Source organism: Lolium perenne, chromosome 6 (genome assembly GCF_019359855.2).
Source record: "Lolium perenne isolate Kyuss_39 chromosome 6, Kyuss_2.0, whole genome shotgun sequence".
Taxonomy (NCBI): domain Eukaryota; kingdom Viridiplantae; phylum Streptophyta; class Magnoliopsida; order Poales; family Poaceae; genus Lolium; species Lolium perenne.
This window is the reverse complement of record NC_067249.2, coordinates 22,534,211-22,558,369: the sequence shown is the minus strand read 5'-3', so window position 1 is coordinate 22,558,369 and position 24,159 is coordinate 22,534,211. Positions and strand designations below refer to the sequence as shown.

The 24,159-nt window shown below is 46.9% G+C and overlaps 1 protein-coding gene across 1 annotated transcript; it reads right to left on the bottom strand.

The window, feature by feature from the left end:
* Positions 1–19,973: 19,973 nt before the first annotated feature.
* Positions 19,974–23,021, bottom strand: LOC127310691 (uncharacterized). Its single transcript, XM_051341341.2, has 3 exons — positions 22,873–23,021; positions 22,594–22,815; positions 19,974–21,041 (listed from the first exon to the last, which is right to left on the bottom strand). The coding sequence occupies exons 1-3, from the start codon at positions 23,019–23,021 to the stop codon at positions 20,114–20,116; spliced, it is 1,299 nt and encodes a 432-aa protein (XP_051197301.1). The 3' UTR covers positions 19,974–20,113.
* Between the last annotated feature and the right edge of the window lie 1,138 nt (positions 23,022–24,159).

The following is a 24,159-nucleotide window of genomic DNA, read 5'->3' as shown; positions in this document are numbered from 1 at the left end:
ACGGAAGATCTAATCTTATCGTAGTCAACACTTTGAACTTTGTCGTAAACAACTTTTCGACAAGTCGAGCTTCTTCAAGGATATTACATCCATGTCCATTTATTTTATATTTGACTGTATGGCTCTCAACCATTTTAACGGAATCAGGGCCCATCTAAGCTTCTTCGTATCTAGTTGGTTTATCCTTGTTCAAAATCAATCATTTGTCGACAAATCATTTATTTGATCACAAACTAAACCATACCTACAAGGTTCAATAGGTACTTCGATCTCCACGACTGCAACACTTTGTAGACATGGGAGCCATGAGCGTCGTAGCCACTTCCGGAACCATTTCCGATGATGTGCTACTCTGATCATCATGCTCAGGTTCATCAACCTTATCAAGTTTCATTGTCCTCCCACTCAAATACTTCGCTAAAAACAATTTCTTGAAAATAAGCAAGTAACATCGACGAACACTTTTTCTCTTTGACTTCATAGTGGAAAGAATTCCCAATTTGTTCTCTGGAATAACCAACAAAGACATTCATCCGATTTTGGTTGTAAACTCATTTACTTATGTTATGCATACCAAAATTTAAGAAATGACTATTAGGGTTTATACCCATGCCATAACTCGTACGGTGTCATTTCAAAGGATTATGATGATGCTCTATTTAGTGTAAAAGCGGTAGTCTCTAAAGTATAATCCACAAAAATATAATGGCATCATCTCATCATTAATCCAACAAGGTTTGGATATGCAGTTTCAGACGCACTCTTTTCCAGTTTCAGACGCACTCTTTTCCTTACCAGGGTACCGAAGGGGACTGGAAGGTTTTTAATGAGGAGGCTTGCGTGCTTAATATATTACCATTTCAAAAAAAAACAAGGTTTGGATATGCCCCTCGAATACTCCATCATAACTATGGTGTTTCGAGAATCGTGAGTTGTGGAACAATTTCGTAACTATCTTAGATGTTCGCTAAAACTCGTAATTCAAATATTTCCACCATGATCCAATCATAGATATTTGACTTTTCTATTACGATGATTTCCACTTCATGCTGAAATTTGAATCTATTCAAATGTTTCAAACTTGTTTCTCGTTGAATAAATATAACCATATATATATATATATATATATATATATATATATATATATATATATATATATATATGTTCAATTTATTGTTGGAAGTTTTCATGAAATAGAAGAATCTCCGCACATAACTATGCATAATGAACCATATACATCATCATGTATGTTTCCACTAAGCTAGTTTCCCGTTCAACTCTTGGCCTATGAACGATATTTTAGTCATTTTCTTTAGAAAATATTTGCAAGCACCGGACGATTCAAAAATCGAATGACTCCAAAAATCCATTTGCATGGAGGTCCTTCATGCGTTCCTTTCTTACATGACCTAAATGGCCGTTACAAAAATAAGTGGTATTCTTATCATTTGCCATATGGCATTTTAGCGTTAGTGTTATGCATGTGTGTTTCACCATTAATAACGTATCCATCATACATGGATTATGGTCATAATTTGAACAACTCATTGTTTTCATTTGACCAGAAAAAATAACAATTATAAAGTTCTTTATTATAAATCTGAAGGGCTAGGTTGAATGCCAACGATGAACATAATAACACTTTATTATGTTCTAGACGTGCATTCTTACCACATTTCTTGTCAGTCACTTAGACCATTATATTCTTATATTGCATTGTGTTGTACGACTTCTCATACCAACCAATATGGTACAAATACCTAAGAATTTCATAGTGTGACTAATCAAAGAATACATTCATAACATGTATGTCATCTATATACACCTGAGCTAGACTTTCTAGTCTTTTCTTTCTTTCTGCCAAAAACTTTTTGTAGTTTCTCTTTTGGCTTTCCTCATTTTTCAGAAAACACTTCAACATCAATAACTTCTAGGTTTGTTGGTCAAATACCAATAACCTTGAGGTTCTTACTTTGAAGTTGATCATCACATGACAAGTGTTCCGGATTTCACTATTAGTAACATTTTAATGTGATGGACAATTTCACTCATAATTTTTATCCATCAAATCATGACAACTTTCCGAGACCATGTCTGTACCTGCTAGGCTCGTGAGGTTTAACCTTAGTATTCACATGGGCAAATCTGGCTTGCACCCGTTGTATGCACACGTAGAATCTATAATACTGATGTCTACGCCCCCCTCCTTTTCCTGTAGACAGTGTTGGGCCTCCAAGAGCAGAGGTTTGTAGAACAGCAGCAAGTTTTCCCTTAAGTGGATCACCCAAGGTTTATCGAACTCAGGGAGGAAGAGGTCAAAGATATCCCTCTCATGCAACCCTGCAACCACAAAGCAAGAAATCTCTTGTGTCCCCAACACACCTAATAGGTGCACTAGTTCGGCGAAGAGATAGTGAAATACAGGTGGTATGAATAAGTAGTAGCAACGGCACCAGAAAAGTGCTTTGCCCAGGACAGTAAACAAGCAGTAGTAACGCAGCAGTAGTAACGCAAAGAAACAAGATAAACAAGCAGCGATAGCAGTATTTAGGAACAAGGCCTAGGGATTAGACTTTCACTAGTGGACACTCTCAACTTTGATCACATAACAGAATAGATAAATGCATACTCTACACTCTTGTTGGATGATGAACACATTGCGTAGGATTACACGAACCCTCAATGCCGGAGTTAACAAGCTCCACAATTCAATGTTCATATTTAAATAACCTTAGAGTGCATGAAAGATCAATACGACTAAACCAAGTACTAACATAGCATGCACACTGTCACCTTCATGCTAAGAAAGGAGGCATAGATCATATCAATACTATCATAGCAATAGTTAACTTCATAATCTACAAGAGATCATAATCATAGCCTACGCCAAGTACTAACACGGATGCACACACTGTCACCATTACACCATGCAGGAGGTAGTAGAATACTTTAATAACATCACTAGAGTAGCACATAGATAAATTGTGATACAAAACACATTGCAATCATAAAGAGATATAAATAAGCACTTCACTATGCCATTCATAACAGTGAATAAGTATTCTGTGAAATATAGCCTAAGAGACCCACACGGTGCACACACTGTCACCTTTACACACGTGGGACAAGGAGTCTCCGGAGATCACATAAGTAAAATTCACTTGACTAGCATAACGACATCTAGATTACAAGCATCATCATATGAATCTCAATCATGTAAGGCAGATCATGAGATTATTGTATTGAAGTACATAGGAGAGAGATGAACCACATAGCTACCGGTACAGCCCCGAGCCTCGATGGAGAACTACTCCCTCCTCATGGGAGACAGCAGCGTTGATGGAGATGGCGGTGGTGTCGATGGAGGAGCCTTCCGGGGGCACTTCCCCGTCCCGGCGGCGTGCCGGAACAGAGACTCCAGTCCCCCAGATCTTGGCTTCGCGATGGCGGCGGCTCTGGAAGGTTTTCTCTGGTTTCGTCGAACGTATCAGGGTTTTCGCGACGGAGGCTTTAAATAGGCGAAAGGGAAGGTCGGTGGACTTCTGGGGGGGCCCACACTATAGGGGGGCGCGGGCCCCCCCTGGCCGCGCCGGCCTAGGGTTTGGTGGCCCTGTGCCCCCTCTCTGGCGGTTCTCGTGTGTTCTGGATGCTTCCGGGCAAAATAGGAACCTGGGCGTTGATTTCGTCCGATTCCGAGAATATTTCGTTACTAGGATTTCTGAAACCAAAAACAGCAGAAAACAGGAACTGGCACTTCGGCATCTTGTTAATAGGTTAGTTCCGGAAAATGCACGAATATGACATAAAGTGTGCATAAAACATGTAGATATCATCAATAATGTGGCATGGAACACAAGAAATTATCGATACGTTGGAGACGTATCAGCATCCCCAAGCTCAGTTCTGCTCGTCCCGAGCAGGTAAAACGATAACAAAGATAATTTCTGGAGTGACATGCCATCATAACCTTGATCATACTATTTGCAAAGCATATGTAGTGAATGCAGCGATCAAAACAATGTATATGACATGAGTAAACAAGTGAATCATATAGCAAAGACTTTTCATGAATAGTACTTCAAGACAAGCATCAATAAGTCTTGCATAAGAGTTAACTCATAAAGCAATAAATTCATAGTAAAGGCATTGAAGCAACACAATGGAAGATTAAGTTTCAGCGGTTGCTTTTAACTTGTAACATGTATATCTCATGAATATTGTCAACATAGAGTAATATAACAAATGCAATATGCAAGTATGTAGGAATCAATGCACAGTTCACACAAGTGTTTGCTTCTTGAGATGGAAAGAAATAGGTGAACTGACTCAACAATAAAAGTAAAAGAATGGTCCTTCAAAGAGGAAAGCATCGATTGCAATATTTGTGCTAGAGCTTTGATTTTGAAAACAAGAAACAATTTTGTCAACGGTAGTAATAAAGCATATGTGTTATGTAAATTATATCTTACAAGTTGCAAGCCTCATGCATAGTATACTAATAGTGCCCGCACCTTGTCCTAATTAGCTTGGACTACCGGGATTATCGCAATGCACATGTTTTAACCAAGTGTCACAAAGGGGTACCTCTATGCACTTTGTACAAAGGTCTAAGGAGAAAGCTCGCATCGGATTTCTCGCTATTGATTATTCTCAACTTAGACATCCATACCGGGACAACATAGACAACAGATAATGGACTCCTCTTTTATGCATAAGCATGTAGCAACAATTAATTTTCTCATTTGAGACTGAGGATATATGTCCAAAACTGAAACTTCCACCATGGATCATGGCTTTAGTTAGCGGCCCAATGTTCTTCTCTAACAATATGCATGCTCTAACCATAAGGTGGTAGATCGCCCTTACTTCAGACAAGACGAACATGCATAGCAACTCACATGATATTCAACAAGGAGTAGTTGATGGCGTCCCCAGGAACATGGTTATCGCACAACAAGCAACTTAATAAGAGATAAAGTGCATAAGTACATATTCAATACCACAATAGTTTTTAAGCTATTTGTCCCATGAGCTATATATTGCAAAGGTGAATGATGGAATTTTAAAGGTAGCACTCAAGCAATTTACTTTGGAATGGCGGAGAAATACCATGTAGTAGGTAGGTATGGTGGACACAAATGGCATAGTGGTTGGCTCAAGGATTTTGGATGCATGAGAAGTAATCCCTCTCGATACAAGGTTTAGGCTAGCAAGGCTATTTGAAACAAACACAAGGATGAACGGCGCAGCAAAACTCACATAAAAGATATATTGTAAACATTATAAGACTCTACACCATCTTCCTTGTTGTTCAAACTCAATACTAGACATTATCTAGACCTTAGAGAGACCAATTATGCAAACCAAATTTTAGCATGCTCTATGTATTTCTTCATTAATGGGTGCAAAGTATATGATGCAAGAGCTTAAACATGAGCACAACAATTGCCAAGTATCACATTACCCAAGACATTTATAGCAATTACTACATGTATCATTTTCCAATTCCAACCATATAACAATTTAACGAAGAAGAAACTTCGCCATGAATACTATGAGTAAAGCCTAAGGACATACTTGTCCATATGCTACAGCGGAGCATGTCTCTCTCCCATACAATGAATGCTAGGATCCATTTTATTCAAACAAAACAAAAACAAAAACAAAAACAAACCGACGCTCCAAGAAAAGCACATAAGATGTGATGGAATAAAAATATAGTTTCAGGGGAGGAACCTGATAATGTTGTCGATGAAGAAGGGGATGCCTTGGGCATCCCCAAGCTTAGACGCTTGAGTCTTCTTGAAATATGCAGGGGTGAACCACCGGGGCATCCCCAAGCTTAGACTTTTCACTCTTCTTGATCATAGTATATCATCCTCCTCTCTTGACCCTTGAAAACTTCCTCCACACCAAACTTAGAACAACTCATTAGAGGGTTAGTGCACAATCAAAAACTCACATGTTCAGAGGTGACACAATCATTCTTAACACTTCTGGACATTGCATAAAGCTACTGGACATTAATGGATCAAAGAAATTCATCCAACATAGCAAAAGAGGCAATGCGAAATAAAAGGTAGAATCTGTCAAAACAGAACAGTTCGTATTGACGAATTTTATCGAGGCACCAGACTTGCTCAAATGAAAATGCTCAAATTGAATGAAAGTTGCGTACATATCTGAGGATCACTCACGTAAATTGGCATAATTTTCTGAGTTACCTACAGAGAATTTTGCCCAGATTCGTGACAGCAAAGAAATCTGTTTCTGCGCAGTAATCCAAATCTAGTATGAACCTTACTATCAACGACTTTACTTGGCACAACAAAACACAAAACTAAGATAAGGAGAGGTTGCTACAGTAGTAAACAACTTCCGAGACAAAAAATAAAAACAAAGTACTGTAGCAAAATAAACACATGGGTTATCTCCCAAGAAGTTCTTTCTTTTTAGCCATTAAGATGGGCTCAGCAGTTTTAATGATGCACTCGCAAGAAATAGTAGTTGAAGCAAAAGAGAGCATCAAGAGGCAAGTATGAAACAAATTTAAGCCTAACATGCTTCCTATGCATAGGAATCTTGTAAATAAACAAGTTCATGAAGAGCAAAGTAACAAGCATAGGAAGATAAAACAAGTGTAGCTTGAAAAATTTCAGCACATAGAGAGGTGTTTTAGTAACATGAAAATTTCTACAACCATATTTTCCTCTCTCATAATAACTTTCAGTAGCATCATGAGCAAACTCAACAATATAACTATCACATAAAGTATTCTTATCATGTGTCTCATGCATAAAATTATTACTCTCCACATAAGCATAATCAATTTTATTAGTTGTAGTGGGAGCAAATTCAACGAAGTAGCTATCATTATTATTCTCATCATCAAATGTAGGAGGCATATTGTAATCATAATTAAATTTATCCTCCATAACAGGCGGTACGAAAAGACCAATATCATTACAATCATCATAAATAGGAGGCAAAGTATCATCAAAGTAAATTTTCTCCTCAATTCTTGGGGGACTAAAAAGATCATGCTCATCAAAACCAGCTTCCCCAAGCTTAGAATTTTCCATATCATTAGCAACAATGGTGTTCAAAGTGTTCATATTAATATGTTCCATGGGTTTTTTTAATTTTCGGATCAAACCATCCATGTCTTAAATCAGGAAATAGAGTAAAAAGCTCATTGTTGTCCATTATGCCTTACTAGTGTAAACAAGAAACAAAAAGATGCAATTGCAGGATCTAAAGGAAATAGCTTTGAGTACTTACGGCACCGGAAAATAGCTTAGTAGCCGAGGTCCGGAGTGTGAGTACCTTTTACCTTTCCTCCCCGGCAACAGCGCCAGAAAATAGCTTGACGTCTACGCCCCCCTCCTTTTCCTGTAGACAGTGTTGGGCCTCCAAGAGCAGAGGTTTGTAGAACAGCAGCAAGTTTTCCCTTACGTGGATCACCCAAGGTTTATCGAACTCAGGGAGGAAGAGGTCAAAGATATCCCTCTCATGCAACCCTGCAACCACAAAGCAAGAAATCTCTTGTGTCCCCAACACACCTAATAGGTGCACTAGTTCGGCGAAGAGATAGTGAAATACAGGTGGTATGAATAAGTAGTAGCAACGGCACCAGAAAAGTGCTTTGCCCAGGACAGTAAACAAGCAGTAGTAACGCAGCAGTAGTAACGCAGTAAAACAGTAAACAAGCAGCGATAGCAGTATTTAGGAACAAGGCCTAGGGATTAGACTTTCACTAGTGGACACTCTCAACTTTGATCACATAACAGAATAGATAAATGCATACTCTACACTCTTGTTGGATGATGAACACATTGCGTAGGATTACACGAACCCTCAATGCCGGAGTTAACAAGCTCCACAATTCAATGTTCATATTTAAATAACCTTAGAGTGCATGAAAGATCAATACGACTAAACCAAGTACTAACATAGCATGCACACTGTCACCTTCATGCTAAGAAAGGAGGCATAGATCATATCAATACTATCATAGCAATAGTTAACTTCATAATCTACAAGAGATCATAATCATAGCCTACGCCAAGTACTAACACGGATGCACACACTGTCACCATTACACCGTGAAGGAGGTAGTAGAATACTTTAATAACATCACTAGAGTAGCACATAGATAAATTGTGATACAAAACACATTGCAATCATAAAGAGATATAAATAAGCACTTCACTATGCCATTCATAACAGTGAATAAGTATTCTGTGAAATATAGCCTAAGAGACCCACACGGTGCACACACTGTCACCTTTACACACGTGGGACAAGGAGTCTCCGGAGATCACATAAGTAAAATTCACTTGACTAGCATAACGACATCTAGATTACAAGCATCATCATATGAATCTCAATCATGTAAGGCAGCTCATGAGATTATTGTATTGAAGTACATAGGAGAGAGATGAACCACATAGCTACTGGTACAGCCCCGAGCCTCGATGGAGAACTACTCCCTCCTCATGGGAGACAGCAGCGTTGATGGAGATGGCGGTGGTGTCGATGGAGGAGCCTTCCGGGGGCACTTCCCCGTCCCGGTGGCGTGCCGGAACAGAGACTCCTGTCCCCCAGATCTTGGCTTCGCGATGGCGGCGGCTCTGGAAGGTTTTCTCTGGTTTCGTCGAACGTATCAGGGTTTTCGCGACGGAGGCTTTAAATAGGCGGAAGGGCAAGGTCGGTGGACTTCTGGGGGGCCCACACTATAGGGGGGCGCGGGTCCCCCCCTGGCCGCGCCGGCCTAGGGTTTGGTGGCCCTGTGCCCCCTCTCTGGCGGTTCTCGTGTGTTCTGGATGTTTCCGGGCAAAATAGGAACCTGGACGTTGATTTCGTCCGATTCCGAGAATATTTCGTTACTAGGATTTCTGAAACCAAAAACAGCAGAAAAACAGGAACTGGCACTTCGGCATCTTGTTAATAGGTTAGTTCCAGAAAATGCACGAATATGACATAAAGTGTGCATAAAACATGTAGATATCATCAATAATGTGGCATGGAACACAAGAAATTATCGATACATCGGAGACGTATCAAATACCCAATCATCACGTGATGCTTCGAAACGACGATTCTTAGCAACGGGCCATACTAAGGACGACCACTTCATGGATATGCGAATATCGTTAGTGCCCAACTAGTTGGAGGGTCGGGATGCCCAGCGTCTTCAAACTTCGAACATTCCCATACCACTAAATTATATTCGATCATCTTGAAATAAGGTCTTAGATATCACATATATCTCACACCTTGCTCATTTCTGAAAACATACTTTCCAGCTCCTTAATTTTCAAACGGATTTGAACTTCAAGTTTCACGGAGACAAGATGATTTTAGGAACTAATTGAAACCATGGCTATTTGAATTAGCAATGTGAGGTTTACCAAAAGTTTGCAATAGGACTTAATCATTTCTTGATTTTTCAACAATACGGTACCAGTCCGTAAAGTTACTTGTCAGATTTAACAGTATTTCTATCTCAATTACAAGACTAGCGCATGGTAGATAGCGGATGCCAATTCTACAAATTAAATTCAAAATACTATTCAGACTATGTTCATGATAATTTGTTCAAGTTTTAATGTAATTACTAATGAACTCCCACTTAATACAACATCTCTGATAGTTGTTTAGTGGCACACGATCCATATTCACTACACCAAGTCCGATCATCACGTGAGATGATGTAGCTTCAATGGTGAACATCAACATGTTGATCATATCATCCATATGACTCGTGTTCAACCTTTCGGTTTCCCGTGTTTCGAGGCCATGTCTGTACATGCTAGGCTCATCAAGCAAACCCATGTTATTTCGCGTGTGCAATATGTGAACATAGAATCTATCACATCCGATCATCACGAGATGCTTCAAAATGACAAACTTTAGCAACGGTGCATACGAGGGGAGAATACTTTATTATCTTGATATTAATGTGAGGGATCATCTTATAATGCTACCGTCGTGATGTAAGCAAAATAAGATGCATAAAAGGATTAACATCACATGCAACGATAATGTGATATGATATGGCCTTTTCTTCTTGTGTCTTCGATCTCCATCTTCAAAGCACATGAGCATGATCTCCATCATCACCAGCATTGCGTCAAGGTCCATGGTGCCGCTTCATGGTTGTCCACCATCCATAGCAACTATTAAAACTACTAACTCATAGTAATGAAATAAAGCTATTACATGGTGATTGACACGCAGGTCGTGAAACAATAAAGACAACCATTAGGCTCATGTCGGTTGCCATATTACAATAAGGATCATCTCTTACATCAAATATAAACTAATCACATAATGACCATATCACATCACATGCTCCTGCAAAAACAAGTTAGATGCCTCTAATTTTCTTTGCAAATTTTACGTGGCTTGGGGCTTTCGGATATGATCCGAACTTACCTACGAACAAGAACCACAACGCTGATATAAGTGTTGTCAAGTGCAGATTGTAAATTGGATCTTAACTATGGTGGAAGAAACTGACACCCGTTGAGCCACTTATGCAATACAAGTTGCATGTCAAGCGTGGAGCAAGTCTCATGAACGCGGCCATGTAAGGTTAGCCCGGGCTGCTTCATCCCCCCATCCCGAAAGATGCAAATCACATGAAAAGCAAGTGACAACAAAAGCATCAACACCCACAAAACCATTGTGTTCTACTCGTGCAACAAATCTACGCATAGACACGGCTCTGATACCACTATAGGGTTTGATGCATGGAAAACAAAAAAAATCTATCGCAAAGACGAATAAATCCAAGATCCAATCTATGGAAAAGACAAGATATAATCTATGAGATCGGAGCAACGAGATAGATGAGAAACTAACCCTCGTAGATCCAAAGCCTTAACGAGATCGGATCTCGTGGTTGATGTAGACGATCCTTCCAGTGCTGCAATCCGGCAGCACTTCGTACTCGATCACACGTACGGTGTCGATGACATCCTTCCTCTCCCCGTTCCAGCAGGCATCGAAGGTGATAGATCCCCTCGGAATCCCAGCTGCACGACGGCGTGGTGGTGGAGGTGGAGGAGAAATTCCTGCAGGGCTTCGCCAAGCTTGCGCAGGAAGAAAGAAGAAGGGAGAGAGGGCGGCTAGGATTTGGGGAATGATGTGCAGCGCCCCAACCCTCCCCTCCCTCTTATATAGGCGTGGGGGCCGCCTTGGCCCCTCCTCCAAGCCCTAGGGTTGGCCAAAACAAGGAGGGAAACTTCCCCCCAAGTTAAGTCCCTATTTTCAAGGGATTTGATTTTATCAACTTGATTCAGCCACATGGGCCTTGGGGGGCTAGTGTGCCTGGCCCATGTGGGCCTATGCGACCCCTCCGGTCCATGTTGGTCGTCCAGGATAGGTGGACCCCACTATGATACCCTCCGGAACCTTCTAGAACCTCTGGTACAATACCGAAAAATCCTGAACTTTTCCGGTAACCCTGAAAATGACTTCTCATATACGAATCTTATTCTCCAGACTATTCCGAACCTCCTCGTGATGTCTTGGATCCCATCCGAGACTCCGAACAACATTCGGTCTCCATCTCATATTCCATATCTACTATACAATATCGAACCTTAAGTGTGTCACCCTACGGTTCGTGAACTATGCAGACATGATTGAGACTCATCTCCGATAAATAACCAATAGCGGGACCTGGAGATCCATAATAGATCCCACATATTCAACGATAACTTACTGATCGAATGAACCATTAACATACGATGTCGATTCCTTTTGTCGCGCGATACTTTACTTATCCGAGGATTGATCATCGGTATCTCTATAACTAGTTCAACCTCGTTACCAACAAGTACTCTTTAGTCGTACCGTGGTATGTCATCTCTTGTGACCTTGTCACATGCTTGCAAGCTAATTAGATGATATTCCACCGAGAGTGCCCAGAGCATATCTATCTGTCATTAGGATGGAAAAATCCCACTCTTGATCCATATGCCTCAACTCATACTTTCCGAATACTTAATCCCATCTTTATAACCACCCATTTATGCAATGGCGTTTGATGTAATCAAAGTACTCATCTGGTGTAAGTGATTTACATTATCTCATGGTCGAAGGACTAGGTTACTATGTATCGAAAGGATATAGCAAGTTGAGCTTAATGACTTGATCTTATGCTATGCTTACTATGGGTGTGTTTCCATCACATCATTCACATAATGATATGATCTTGTTATTAATAACATCCAATGTTCATGACCAGGAAACCATGATCATCTATTAATCAACAAGCTAGCTTAACAAGAGGCTTACTAGGGACTCTGGTTGTTTACACAACACACATGTATTAATGTTTCCGGTTAATATAATTATAGAATGGGATGCAAACATTTATCATGAACAATAAAATATAACAATAAACACTATTATTGTCTCTTGGGCATATCTCCAATAATACAGTGGACTCTGGCAATGGTGTGGTCAGGGAAATGGGCGCCGCCAGCGAACCTTTAAAAGGCTCGGACGCTATCTCGCCTTCAATGTCATGCCACTGCGACGCCGCCTAGCAACGCACGCTCGCGGAAGCCGAGGCACGCCATTAATGTGGCCCTGAATAGATGCAGCGCGCTGGCCGTAAGTTATGTCGCGCTGGAGATAAAGCATATGTGTCGCTGCCAGGCCGGCTTGTTCGAGGACCATGCGGAAGACTGCTGCGTCCACGTAGCGTCCGCAGAGACACAAACCTGCCGCATTTTTGGGCCGCGTTTACGTCGTTGCGGATGACCCGGTCACTATGCACCTCCCCGCTGGAACGGGGTGCAGACGCATTTTTGGTCCGCGCGGTCGCAAATGGACGCGAAGCGTCGCCCCCGTTGGAGATGCCTAATAGCTCCGGGGGAAATCCCAGGCACGGGTCTCCCAGATCGGACGATGGCGACGTGCGGCGTTGTTCTACCTGTTGCAGGCTGGGCATCATTTTTGGAGTAGACAACAATGGTGATGGTGTTGAGGTGGAGCAGTGTGCATTTGCTGCATCGGCGTCTTCGAGTCTCTGCGGCACGGTGCAACGGTGTCTTGGAAACGGACGCAGTGTGATGGACGTGTGCAGGATGTTGGAGTCATCTGTCGCCGTGGTGGCATTGATGACAGGCCTGACAAGGTCAATGCATTGATCCCTCTTGGAGATGGGTTCGTGGAAGATCATGGTGGCGATTTATGCGGCGTATGAAATGGTGTGCACTGAGGGTCTGCTAAATTATTTGTGCTTCTCATCCTCCAATGGACGGCTTGGCGGGACACTCGGCTTTTAGATATTGTGCATTGTTCTGAGGTTAGGGCTCTGTTCTTGGTCACCCCTTTCATCAGTTTTGTAGGTTTAGCGAGTTCTCACTAGAAAGTTGGCTTCGAGATGATCTTTGTATTCCCCTTATAAGATTTTGTGAGTAATCTAATAAATAAAAGTTATGTTGAGGCTATGGATCTGCTCCCATATCGGAAAAAAATTGCGTAAAACCTAGCCACCAGCGTACAAAGTTGATACTCCCTCCGGTCCAAGTTACTCGTCGCAGATTTGTATATACTTACATGTATCTACATAATTAAACATGTCTAGTTACGTGTGTGTATATAGACAAATTTATGACAACTAACTTAAATTGAAGGGACCATATGAATGAGACGTAAGATCTGAAAACTATTTTGTTTTAAATATTTGTTAGGAAAGAGTTCGATTTTCTATATATAGATGCTAATGATTGCACCGAGTCGTGACGCTTAGCTAATAGTATGTGTAAGACCCAAACACCAGCGTACAAAGTTGATACCCCCTTCGATCCAAATTAGTTGTCGTAGATTTGTATATACTTGCATGTCTCTACAAAAAAAAAGTTGTCTAGTTACATGTGTATGTAGATAAATTTATGCAAAATGATTTGGAGTATATTAATAGGATGTAAGATTTGGAAACTATTTCATTTTAAATAGTATTTGTTACGAAACATAGATGTATGTATGTTAGCTATTTATATCAGATGCAAGTATATACAAATCTACAACAAATACCAATACGGATGAAAAAAAAAACATAATTGAAATAACAAAAAAAAATATTAGCAGTTGGTAGAGATGGGCCTTGCTCCGAGCACACAAATGACCTACGGTTACGGCCCCCCGGGGGCGGGCCGGCAAGCTGGTCACCCTCATTTCTCAACTCCTTTCACGTCATCCCGAACTGCTGCCCCCGTCCATCTGGGTTATGAGCCCACGCTACCGGGCTCGGCTTGTTGATTGGAACCGACTGATGAACTCTTTTATGTAGCGTGTATCTGACCTAGTTTTCCGATGTGGGACTAAACAGAGTGCGTCGGCCCCGCGCTCACGCGTCGATTTTTTCCGACGGAGCCGACCGAAATTCCCGCAGCCGCAATCTCGCTCCTCCGTCCAATCTCACCTCCTTCGATTCTCCCTCGTCGGCGGCAAGACAAATCGTTTTCTAGAGCAGCCGGTGGTACTGCATCGAATCCGGCGTGCGTGCGTGCAGGCACGCCGGCAGCCGGGCGGCATCGGCACGTCCATCGATCATCTCCTCGCCGTCGCGCGAGCTCCCAAGCCTCCGCCCCATCGGAGCCCCCCACACCTTCCCTGTCTGTGCCCCTGAACCCGCGCGCACTCCTCCGGCCACAAGTCCCGCTTCCATGACCTCTCTGCCCCGACTCCTCCAACCGCCACCACGCCTCCAATTCCAAAGCTCCCACAGCCGATGGCCGATGGCGTCGCCCGCCTCAACGCCTTCTTCAGACGCCAGGGCGTCGCCTTTGATGACCTAGCCTCCGTGGTCGTGGACATCCGCGCGCGGCTCGGTCTTTCTCTCCGATAACTCCAAGAGTAAGACCACTCGATCATCTCTCCGATAAGTCCCTCTTTCCGCTCTCTAATCCTTACATACCTTCAAAGTATCTGATCTTGGTCGTTGCAATTTGTTGATGATTGATTCATGATAGCTTGCAAATCCTTAGCTCTTGCTCCTTCAGTTGACCGTTTCTCGCGGAAGCCAAGTCACTGGCCATGATTTCAGGGTAACTCTCGAGTCATTATTCCAGTATAAGCACAATCCACCTCTGCATTATAAGCATATAATCTGTGTTAGTTGCTGATAAGATTTTTTTACATTAAACACATCTTGTTCATACAGGCGTAGTGTTTAGGATGTACATTTATACCCAAGGTTGTACGATAGAATTTTCCAAGTGCTTATAAATGTAAAAATTGACACCATACCTCAACGTAACAGACGGAGGCGAAAGACGTACCGGAGCCACCGCTCCAACTACCACATTGGCCCCAAGGCCGCGCTCACCTGGCCGAAGACGAACCCGCCTTCGCCGAACCACCAAAACACTCCACAAGCCCATCTGTCCGCTGGACGATCAAAGCGAGGCCCCAAGAGGCAAAACGACACAAGAGCGTCACCCGCGCCCGATCCCGCGAGGGATCTAGGGTTCCCCCGGGAAGCCCGGACGGAGATCAAGAAACACCCGATTCGACAACGCCTCCAAGAAGGATGTGGCGCCCACGGGCGTCACCGTCGTCGGTCCTGGCCGGACGCCAAGACAAAGCTTTCTCGCGCCCGCCCAACAAGGACCGGCACAAACCACCACCTGCATCCGCCGGAACGCACCCCCGGAGAGCCGCCGCACGCACCCCGCCCCGCAGCCTCAAACGCTCGTCTTCTAGCAGCATCCTCATGGCCAACCTCTAGCCGCCGCCGCACAGCCCTCCCGGCCTAGGGCCACGGCCAGCACTGCATCGCGCCGCCACATCGCCCACAGCGGCAGCAGAAACACGACGCCAACAGAGCCGCCGCGCGCCACCCGTAGCATCGCAGCCACCACCAACCTCCACCTCGCGCACCGACGCCGCGCAACAGCCACCACCACCACCACCAAACCAGAACGGAAAGCTACGCGAGCACGACCACCACCCACCGCACCTAACGGAGATGAGAGGTCGGGCTGCACAGCCTATAGCCAACGGAGCACCGCCGAAGAGCACTGTGGGTGCCGCCGGAACGCCACATAGAGGGGGCGCCGACCAACACCGACGCGGGGCTCGAGGACGCACGCCGAAGCCTGCAGACATGACCTCCCAGATCCGGCCGCCCACGCGGCCACCGTGGCTGCCGCACCGCCGAGGATTCCGGGGCCACCGTCCCGTCGCACCCGTCACGCAGCTCCTCCTCCTAGGGACTCCCCGCGCCCGCTCTGGCCTCCACACGCCGGGGATGGCACGCCTCCACCGTGCCGCACGGCCAATGCGCGCCGCCAGGTGCTAGAAGCGTCACCGCGCAGGGCCGCACGATGCCAGGCCCACAGCACGCCACCCTGAGCCGCCGCACCGCCGAGGATTCCGGGGCCACCATCCCGTCGCACCCCTCACGCAGCTCCTCCTCCCAGGTACTCTCCGCGCCCGCCCTGGCCTCCACACGCCGGGGATGGCACGCCTCCACCGCGCCGCACGGCCCCTGCGCGCCGCCAGGTGCCAGAAGCGTCACCGCGCAGGGCCGCACGATGCCAGGCCCGCAGCACGCCACCGCGCCCGCCACACTCCACCCTGAGCCGCGCCCGAGCGAGCTCCCTCTCGCCATGGATGCGGGAGGGGAAGAAACGCCCCACGGCCACCTTCCTCGGGGAGCGTGCGGCTTTGCCGGCCCCCCTCCGGCGGCAGCGAGGCAAGGAAGGGAGGAAGGTGAGGGCTTCAGGCGGCGGCGGCTAGGGTTTCCCCCCTGGTCGCCAAAGGAGGGCGACGCGGGGGGGAGATACTTAACTGTATAAACCTGGTTGGTCGTCGACCCGTGTGGAGTGCAGCCTCGGGGCTGACGTGTGGTGTCGTGTTGTAACGGTTTTTCGACCAGATTTTCCTCATAAACAGGCCAACTCTTTCTCCTATATCAATGAAAGGCAAAGCTTTTTGCCTCGTTTCAAAAAAAGTGTAAAAATCACTATGTTGTATTGCATGTAATTTTATACACATAAGATATAAAATCATGATTATGGTATGTATTTTTCTTACACATAGTATGTATATTTCTTCCTGAATTTTTTTAATCATATTTTTATGCATAAATAGGATGTATTTTTTTCGTTTTCTATATCCTAAATCATGCTCACAAGATGGGTTTCTACTGCTTAAAATCATTGCCATATGTAATTTAGCCTTGCAAAATGTAAATTTTAGCCATAGTTACATAGTTGGCTTTGCAAGTTTGTGTATTAGAATGTATTAATTCTTGCAACATGAGTCTTTTTTTCCGTGATCCAAATTAGCTTCTGCCATAACAGACTGTAAATTACTAGGAAAATAACATCTACATTTTCTCTGTATGGACTCACCTAGGCTGTTACTTTTTGTGATTCATCCTATGGTTATCATGATTTAGCTTACAATGGCTAATAGCACTGGTATATAATTTGTACTTGATTTCAAAACAATTCTCACAAGCCAGCATGATAGCATGTATATTTCCTTATGTAGGCTGTAACTTCTATTACTGTCCCACTAGTTACCCGGCATATTAATTTATTTCCTTATGGCGGCATGTATATTATCTTATGTAGGCTATAAGGGCATCTCCAACGCGGGTACTCAAACGGACCGTTGGGCCGTTCGTTTTGGGCTGTTTGGGTGGCCGTGCGGACACGCAGACAGCGCCCCGCGTCCGCGTGTCTGTTTAGATCGCACGCTGCGCCCAAGCGGCGACCCATAAATCCGCCACGTGATTCGTCTTCCTTGGGCGGTGCATCGTTCCCGCGCGCGCGAAAAGGCCAAGGGCGCGCGCTCGGGCCCAAGTTTCCCGCCAAGGCCGCCAGCTATAAAAGACGGCGCGCGTGGCCTCGCTGACCTCACCCGCTCCGCCATCCTCTCCCCCCTCTACCTTCTCCGGCGCCCTCTCCTCCTCCATTGCCATGCCGCGCAGCCTGCAGAGCACGTGGGCCAAGCTCTCCCTCGCCGCCAGCCAGATTCCCGCGGACGGACGAGGAGGAGCGGCAGGACGCGCCGCCGATGATGAGGCGATCCGCGTCGCGGCCAAGGGGGCGGCGAATTCAGAAGGCAGAGGACGCGGAGCTGGTGGAGGCGGCCGCGGACGGCTGGCACGAGGCCTTCGACGGCTGGTACGAGGCCACGGAGGAGGGACCAGACCCCGCCGCCGACGGGGAGGATGCCGCCCACGACCACGAGATGGCGAAGCTCTCGCCATCGAGGAGCGTCTCGCCGAGCTCACGCGCGAGACGAGGGAGTACGAGGCCTCCATCTGGGCCGTTCGCCGCCGTTTAGGCGACCTCATCGGCCGGAAGAACAAGCTCGTCGCTCGGCAAGCAGCCCGCCCCCTCCTCCAGCTGCCCTCGCCCGACCGGCGCGCCCACGAGGAGGCTGCGGAGACGGAGCTCAGCCACCAAGAGCGCCGGCGTCGTCAGCAGGAGAACCACGAGGCCTGTGACGCCGTCCGCGTCCGCCTGGAGGCACTGTACAAGGTCGAACGCGCCGAGCGCGTTGTGTGTGAGCTCGAGTCGTGGAGGAAGCGGCCTGTGACGGCGCAGGAGGCGGAGCGCGAGCGCGCGAAAGCTGCGCGGAGGCGGAGGGTCAGGAGGAGGGCGGACGCAAAGGAACGTCGGCGGGCGGCCGCCGCCGGGCCACCTGCTACAAAGTACTCCCTCCCTTTGGAAACATAAGATGTGTTAGGTGTTTATTACGAGTACCTCCGTTTCAAGGAATAAGGCGCACACGTATGACGAACTTTAACCATATAAAAGAGTTTAATTTTAGTTGCTAATAGCTGCACCAAGTCATGACGCTTATCTAATAGTATGTGTAAGTAGATTTTTTTATACTTTCATGTATCCACATGACAAACGTGTCTACTTACATGCATATCTAGACAAATTTATGACAAATAATTTGTATTGAAGGTAGTATATTTATAAGATGTAAGATTTGAAAACTATTTCATTTTAAATATTTGTTACGAAACATACATCTATGTTAGCTAATTTACGACAAGTAATTTGGATCGGATGCGAGTATATACAAACCTAAAGTAATTTCGATTAAAGAAAGTATATTAATTAATTACTCCCTCCGTTTCAATCTATAATGCCTATAGATTTTCTGCATTCGTTTCATAATATAAGAGTAGATCTGCGTTTATTTGTAAAGAACCCTTCAACCGATCAGCTGAATAGCAGAAAATAAGGAAACCGATCTGATCCCGTGCATAAAATATGGGAACTGATTTACGGTACAACCTCCTATAGGCATTATAGACTGAAAATAAGGGGGTTTTGTGTTAAAAAATGATTTGCGCTAATTACCGTGCAGAAAATCTATAGGCATTATAGAATGAAACGGAGGGAGTATTATCCAGCCCAATGCGAATGAAAAAAAACATAATTAAAATAACAAAAAAGTTGTTAGCAGTCGGTAGAGATGGGCCTTGCCCCGAGCACACAAATGACCTACGGTTACGGACCCTCGGGGACGGGCCTAGCAAGTCGCGTTGAGGGAGTAGTGGGCTTGCCCCGAGCACACAAATGACCTATGGTTACGGCCCCCGGGGGCGGGCCGGCAAGCTGGTCACCCTCATTTCTCAACTCCTTTCGCGTCATCCCGAACTGCTGCTCCCTTCCATCTGGGTTACGAGCCCACGCTACCGGGATCAGCTTGTTGCTCATACCGACAGAGTGAACCTTTTATGTAGCGTGCATCTCACCTAGTTTTCCGACGTGGGACTAAACAGCGTCGGCCTGGGCTGCGCTCCGCCTGTCGGCTGGTGTGCACGTTAAGGCACGCTCGGAAATCACGGAACAAGACTTTCACAGCCAATTGATCGAGTGAAATAATATACTGTACTATACATGAGAACCCTACAAAAGACTTTTTTTTATATGAACCCTACACAAGACTTTCCACAACTAAATCTGGCATCACGGAACAGAATTGGGTCAGGCAGGCAGATAACTATCATATAGCTGAACATGCATGTCAAAACTTTTCAATGTAAACAGAAGCCACCTACAGACAAGTCATCGTCAAACATAACACAAGCTAGGGCCAGCCGGATTTTCTAATCTAAAGACGGCGTCCTTGAGGAGCTCCTCGTTAGTCGCTTCTCTGCTGGTACCGATGTCACAACCTTGCGACGCTTGCGGTGCCTCTCTTGTTTTTCTTCGGTACACGGGGCATCTTCCTCTGAGCACTTGTCTTCAGAAACCTGAATGTTCTCAACTTCCGAGGTGCTGTCAGGAAGTGGTCTTTTAGCCTCACCATCTTTCTCCTCCCTAACTGTTTCGTTCTCTGCACAGGAGGTGCTCTCTAAGGATGCCATCTCAGCATCAGCTCGAGTCGTCACATCTTCACAAGGAACTGCCCCATGCGCACTCACACTGTCTGGATGAGCTACGTCCCTCCCACTGTCACTGTCACCTGCCATGATGTTGTTAGTCTTTCCCTCTTTCGACTCACAGGTAACTTTCTCGTCACTGGTCATGCATTTGTCGGTGTTTCCATTGATCTCATCCACAGCTGTGCAAGTTTCGGTCGTGTTAACTTGGATATCACCTTCCACATTGACATCCCCATGAGTATCTTCAGGTTCCATGTCCTCAGATTCGACAGCATTCGTTGCGAAAGAGTGCTCAGGTACATCTTTGTTTACCAAACCTATGACGACTGAACCTGTGTCGTCAGAAATGTCACCTATAGCCTCCTCAACTTTAACAACGCTTATTTCTAAAGAACACCCAGACGCATTTCCATTTATATCACCAATTGCAATGCCAACATCAGGAAGATCACACTTGCCATTTTCAGCTTCGCCTTTAGTGCTTGCTGGATCATTTGCAATATCATCTTTGCTGGTGGCAGCAGACATCATAACAGAATGCATATCTTCGGAGACATCCACAACTTCATTTGTGCTTGTCTCTAAACTATTTTGTTTGCAGGCCATCACATCAGGATTGTCAGAGAATGAGCAACACTTGGAATCCATAGCATCATGCACCATAGCGATGCATGGAAGAGCGGCACTTGTGAAACGCGGCTCCCTCCCCCCGGGCGGAACCCTAGCCCTCCCTCGACCTCTCCCTCCCCCCGCCCCGCCGCCGCCAGTGGTCGCCGCCGGGCCTTGCCCGTGAGGTCGACGGCGGCGGCGAGGCCCCCCTCCTTGCGACTGGCTGGCGGAGGCTCAGGCCCTCACGGCGGTTGGCGCTTCTCGCGTCCGTGAAGACGACTTCGCCGGCGGCGGCGCGGCCGTCGGCGGCGAGCTCAGCAGGCAGCGACGGGCGCAGCGGGTGGCGGTGCTCGGGTCGACTGCGTGTTGGGGCAGGGGAAACTCCGGGAGGAGCCAGGGATGCGCGGCCGCCGCCCCGCCGGCCTCGGCGCCCCGGTCGCCGCGAGTTTGGGTCAGGGGCAGGGGCCTCTGCCCATTTCTCGTGCCCTGCGATTCTCCTCCGCCAGATCTGTCAATTCCGGCAGCCGGGGTGGCTGCTGGCCGTCGATCTTGCCGCGAGAGCTTCCCTTTGCCTGACCTCCAGATCTGGTGGCGGCACCAACCGTGGTGGTTGTGGGTCGCCCTTCGATGGTGGAGGAGCTTCCTCCCTGGGATCTGCGAGGGGTAGATGCCAGTGAGTCCGGTGGTTGTCTGGTGGTGTGCGGGAGCCCAGTGTCAGCGAAGTCCTCGGTGCTCTGTTGCAGTCTGGCGGCGCGAGGAGTTCGGATTCTGAGTCGGTTGGTGGGAACCTTATTGGCTGACGGGCGAGCCAGACGTTCAGGTGTTGGTCGGTGGCCATGGTCGTGTGGGCGACGTGGCCCCGGCGAGCGGCGCTCCGTGGCAGTGTGTGGTCGCCGTTTTGGCGGTGCCCCTACCCTGTGCTGGAGGCGGAGAAGTATTGCCGAGGGGAAACCCTTGCTCGGGTCTTCCCGAGACGCGACGGCGACGTCTACGGACGCCGTCCCCTTCTTGAAGGCGTCGATGTGGCTCTTGTAGGCTCTCCTAGGTGCTCCGGGCGAAAGCCCAAGATTTTCGGATCGGGTGGTGGCGGCGCTCTTGCGCCGTTCTCTTCTTGAAGACACCACCTTGGAGCTCACGGTGTGCAGCTCCCCGTCGGTTGGTCAGCGGAGGTGCGGGGCTTCTTCATGGCGCCGGCTCTTCGTTTGGCAATCTTCGGCAAGGCTTGCTTCGTGCCCTATCCGTGTTGAGCTACTTTGGTGCTACTATTCGGTCTGTGAGCAACGTGGGTTGGCCCCCGGTGGTGGTCGGCTTCCGGTGGCGTTTCTGCGCCGGAGGGGTGTTGTCAACGGCACGCGTGAAAAATGGCTCGCTCTCGAGTGAGCTCCGGCCCGACACTGTAGCTTCCAGCTCTGCTCCGAGTCCTTGTAAGCATTTTGGCTGAGCCCGTTGGTCGCGCTTCCGGTTGCAACTTCTTTGGTAGTTCGTGTGGGTGTGTGGTCTCGATCTGTAAGCTGGGTTCAGTAATATGTATCGTTTTCGTTCGTTGGTGGCTTTGTTAATTCAAAGTTGGGCACTTGTGCCTTTTGTCTAAAAAATCATGCACCATAGCTTCTGTTTGGCTGGAAATTTCCTGGTTATTATGAAAATAATCCAGCACAGATTCCTCGCAAGTGTCCCTATCTTCTACCACACAGCCATCATACTTCAGCAGTTCAGCTCCTTCAGGGGCACATTGATTATCAGAATCTGGAATAGTTGGATCGTTTTTCACACCCTGGCAAGCAGACCTCAGTATCGTTGTCCGGTGGACAAATCTGCCAAAAAATAAGGCAGAAAAATAAAAGTTACGACATCTATGTTAGCTAATTTACGACGGTCCAACCCTAACCTGCCCCCGCGACGCCGCGTCGCCGCCGGGGCGCCCACTAGCCTCCGCCCCCTCCCGCGATCTCCTCTCCACCGCCGATGCCGGGAGCATCGCCAGGCAAAGCCTGGGCGGTGTGGTGGCGGTGGCGGACATCCCTCTAGGCGCCGAGTTGACGGCGATGATGGTGCTCGTCGTCTCTTCTCATGACGTCGGTGCAGCGAGGGGACGGCGGCCACAGCGGATCTGGTGGCCGCAAGATGCAGCGGCGGCTCCATTCAATCTGATCCGGTCCCCATGGGGCTCGGCGGAGGGGATGAGCGGGCTCCTGCGGACAGCGGCGTGCGGTCTCGTTTGTGTCCCTTCCACTTCACGAGGGCGCCTGGAGTTTCTACTCTAGGCATGGCGGTGGTGGTCTTCTCTTTCGCCGGAGGGGATTGGCTAGTTGTGTGACTAGCTTTGGCGGATCTCGCGATCTGTTGTCTAGCTCCCGATGGTGAGGCGTAGCTGCCGGTGAAAGCCGGCCCTGGCTTCGGTCATGGCGGATGATGGCGGCGCATGTTCGTCGTTACCTTGTTGAATGCATTGTGCAGTCTGCATTCTTCGTCTGGGCTGCTCTAGGGGAAACCCTAGACCCGGGTCTCCCGGATCGAACGATGGCGGCGTGCAACACCGTTCTACCTGTTGGGGGCATTGTTTTTGGAGCAGACAACGGATGGTGGTGGTGCTGAGGTTGAGCGGGTTTCTTTGTTGTGTCGGCGTCGTTGAATCTCAGCGGCATGGTGCAGTGGTGTCTCAGAGATGGACGCAGTGTGATGGACGCGCGCAGGATGGTGGTATCGTCTGGCGCCGTGACGGTATCGATGGCAGGCCTGGCAAGTCAATGCGATGATCCCTCTTGAAGATGGAGTCGAGGAAGACGGCGGTAGCAGCTTCTATGGCGTGTGCGTTGGCGTGCGCTGAGAGTTTGCTTGACTGGATGTGCTTCTCATCTGCTATTGGGCGGCCTAGAAAGGCATTTGGTTTTTTGGATGATGTGAGTTGGTGTATTGTCACCCCCTTCACCCCACTGTAGATTTAGCGAGGTGGCTTCGAGTTTGATCTTTGTATTGCTTCTTGTAAGGTGTTGTGAATAATCTAATAAAAAAGTCGTGTGCATCCGTTGGATGCAGAACCTGGGGTGATATTTTCCCCATTTCGAAATAAAAATAAACCTATTTACGACAAGTAATTTGGATCGGATGCGAGTATATACAAATCTAAAGTGATTTCGATAAAAGAAAGTATATTAATT